At 45.5% G+C, this 2,661-nt stretch overlaps 1 protein-coding gene across 1 annotated transcript; it reads right to left on the bottom strand.

The window, feature by feature from the left end:
• Positions 1-374: 374 nt before the first annotated feature.
• On the bottom strand, positions 375-1,789 carry LOC147430575 (uncharacterized). Its single transcript, XM_086494427.1, has one exon. The coding sequence runs from the start codon at positions 1,744-1,746 to the stop codon at positions 1,315-1,317; it is 432 nt and encodes a 143-aa protein (XP_086350553.1). The 5' UTR covers positions 1,747-1,789; the 3' UTR covers positions 375-1,314.
• Positions 1,790-2,661: the final 872 nt, after the last annotated feature.

Here is a 2,661-nt window from a genome sequence, read left to right as displayed (position 1 = left end):
CTCCCACTAGATCCAAGGCTCGTGAGCAGCTCTGCATCAGAATAAAACCTGGCAATAGAAGCAATTGGGCAGGAAAGTAGATAGAGCTATGAGCAGTAGAAAGATAATCAAAGGTGTGGAAACTGCTTTTACCATGCTTCATCGACTTCCTCACACAGAGAGGTGCACACGCTCAGACACACAGAGACCCGCACACACATGAGACACAAATGTTTTGATTATTGTTTGAGTACATTATTAATGTTTGGATGTGCCCGTTCATTTCTGGGCGGTAGTCAGACAGTAATTGGTATTGACTTACAACATCCCCCTTCAAGACTAATTGCAGTTCAAGAGAGAGATGTCCATGTGCTTAAGTGCGACTAGAGAAAACACGTGCTTAAGTGCGACTAGAGAAAACACGTGCGTTCTTTTTTTTTTTTGTGGTTGTCCGAAGACCACCGTGTGGTGCATAATTAGAAAAGATACAAATTTGATGTAGAGGCTATTGAGGGTCCATGAGATCCTGATGAAACAAGTGGCAAGAGTGACATCATCCTGTGTCAAGCATAGCATTGAGGATGATCCAGTATGACAACATGTTTGTTGTCATTATTCAATTAGCTTCAACTGTTGTACGTAGATCTTGAAGACTTGTGGCATAAATCTTCATTTCTTGACATTGCTCATCACCATTTCTCCCCCTCAATGGAAAGAAATGAAAGATCGATGCATGAAATGGATGAACTTGGATTTCAAGCTCAATGTATGACCGACGCTTTTGGGAATTCTTGATTTGACGAGGTTGCGGCATGGTAACTTCATGATGAAAGATCCAATCATGATAACCACCTGGGTCAAAGACTTGAAATTCGGGTTCAACTTCATCTTCTTCTTCTCATTGGCATCATCATCATCATCATTGTCACCATCGTCGTTGTCATCAAGCAAGGGTACACCATCATATGCCTCATTAATGTCAAGCAAAGAAATGAAGTTAGTTCCTAGAGATGTTTGTAGGGAAGAGAGAACCTGTCTAGTATCGGGAAGAGCATATCATCATCTTCATCTTTGTCTTCATCATCTTCGTTGGTCTCTTCCACATCAATTTGCATGAGTTCTTTATGCTTTGGCTGAGAGATTGTGGCAATTTGCATCATTTTGACGCCTTCATTTGTTGAAGTGAGATCTTTCGCATGTTGTAGGAGTCGAGGCTTAGAATATGCGGCCTTCTTCTTTGCATCTCATCCTTCATCTCCTTCTTCTTCTTCTTTGGCTGGCTCAGAGGGTGCATAATTTCTCTTTGCATCTTGGCCTTCAACTTCTTTCTCGGGCTCAGAGGGTGATGATTGTCGGCCCTTGGCCTGCATCTTTTTCGTGAGGCTTAGAGGGTATGATCGGCTGAGGCTCTCCACCTTGGCCATCGTCTTTCTCGTGTGTGGGCTTAACTTGTGATGGAATTGCTTCTGCAGCACTATGAGCATGCCTTTCTAGTTTCGGATCAGAGGCTGCAATTTTATGCGCTTGCCCAGGTATAGAGTCAGGGGCGACATCCTCCGCTTTCTCAATTTGAGAAGGGTTGGCATGCTTAATAGTGATGCTGACTACAATTGCTGGTATTGCTTCAATGTGCACAGGCTGACCGCTTTGAGGCAAGAGCAAGAGAGAGAGGCAATCAAGAAATTGGCGGAGAGCGGGTTGTGACCGCCCATAGGGGATCGTCTGACCCCTGGATACCATGTGGAAATGACTTTTACCATGCTTCATCGACTTCCTCACACACAGAGGTGCACTCGCTCAGACACATAGAGGCACGCACACACATGAGACGCAAATGTTTTGATTATTGTTTGAGTACATTATTAATGTTTGGATGTGCCCGTTCATTTCTGGGCGGCGGACAATAATTGGTATTGACTTACAACAGAAGGTTTTGCAAGCATTGCAAGCAGTAATGCAATGGGCATCTCAACAGCAGCGCCGAGCTGAGAACGAGACTCGAGCAAGTCTTTTGGTGTGGTGGTGGTTGCGCGCGCGCGCGCACACACACACACACACACACACACATACACACACACATACACAAACACACACACACCTCGCCTCGCTCGTTAGATTGGCAATTGTGCCATTTCGTCAGCTTGCAAATAAAATTGAAGTTTTTTCAAAAAAACCTGACTTACACACTTAAATATGTGCAAGAACTTGATCCCACCATAGCCCCGACAATCCAACCCCCCATTCCCACCATAGCCCTCGATATCCCCGCTCCGAGCGGCAGTGAGCAAGCTTGAGAGAGAGAGAACAAGAGAGTTTGCGACCTCTCTTGATCGCAGAGCGTAGGCACACCTCAACACGCGTATACACACACCTCCAGATGACGTGTGCAGACACGGGCGAGTAAGCTTGGGTTTCTTCTTGCTTATTGGACCTACGTCTTTTGACGGTTTTTTTCCCCAGTTGAGAGCACTTCTCTCAGAAGATTCTCTTGGTGATCCTCCTCTACGGCTTCAAGCATTGGCAGTTAGTATCACCTCAACACCAGTTTCATCACCTATCAGAGGAAGCTATTTGGCTAGCATGCTTGATGAAAGGCGACATCAAGCGTTTCCTTGGCTTTGACTTAGCAAGAGCGGTCTACCTCTCCTCTAGCATACCTTCACCATCGGCTTTCGTCCCACG

This window comes from Adiantum capillus-veneris, chromosome 21 (assembly GCF_014529385.1).
Source record: "Adiantum capillus-veneris isolate H3 chromosome 21, ASM1452938v2, whole genome shotgun sequence".
NCBI classification, from domain to species: Eukaryota; Viridiplantae; Streptophyta; class Polypodiopsida; order Polypodiales; family Pteridaceae; genus Adiantum; species Adiantum capillus-veneris.
The sequence above is the reverse complement of the archived record's forward strand: the minus strand, read 5'-3'. Positions and strand labels throughout refer to the sequence as shown.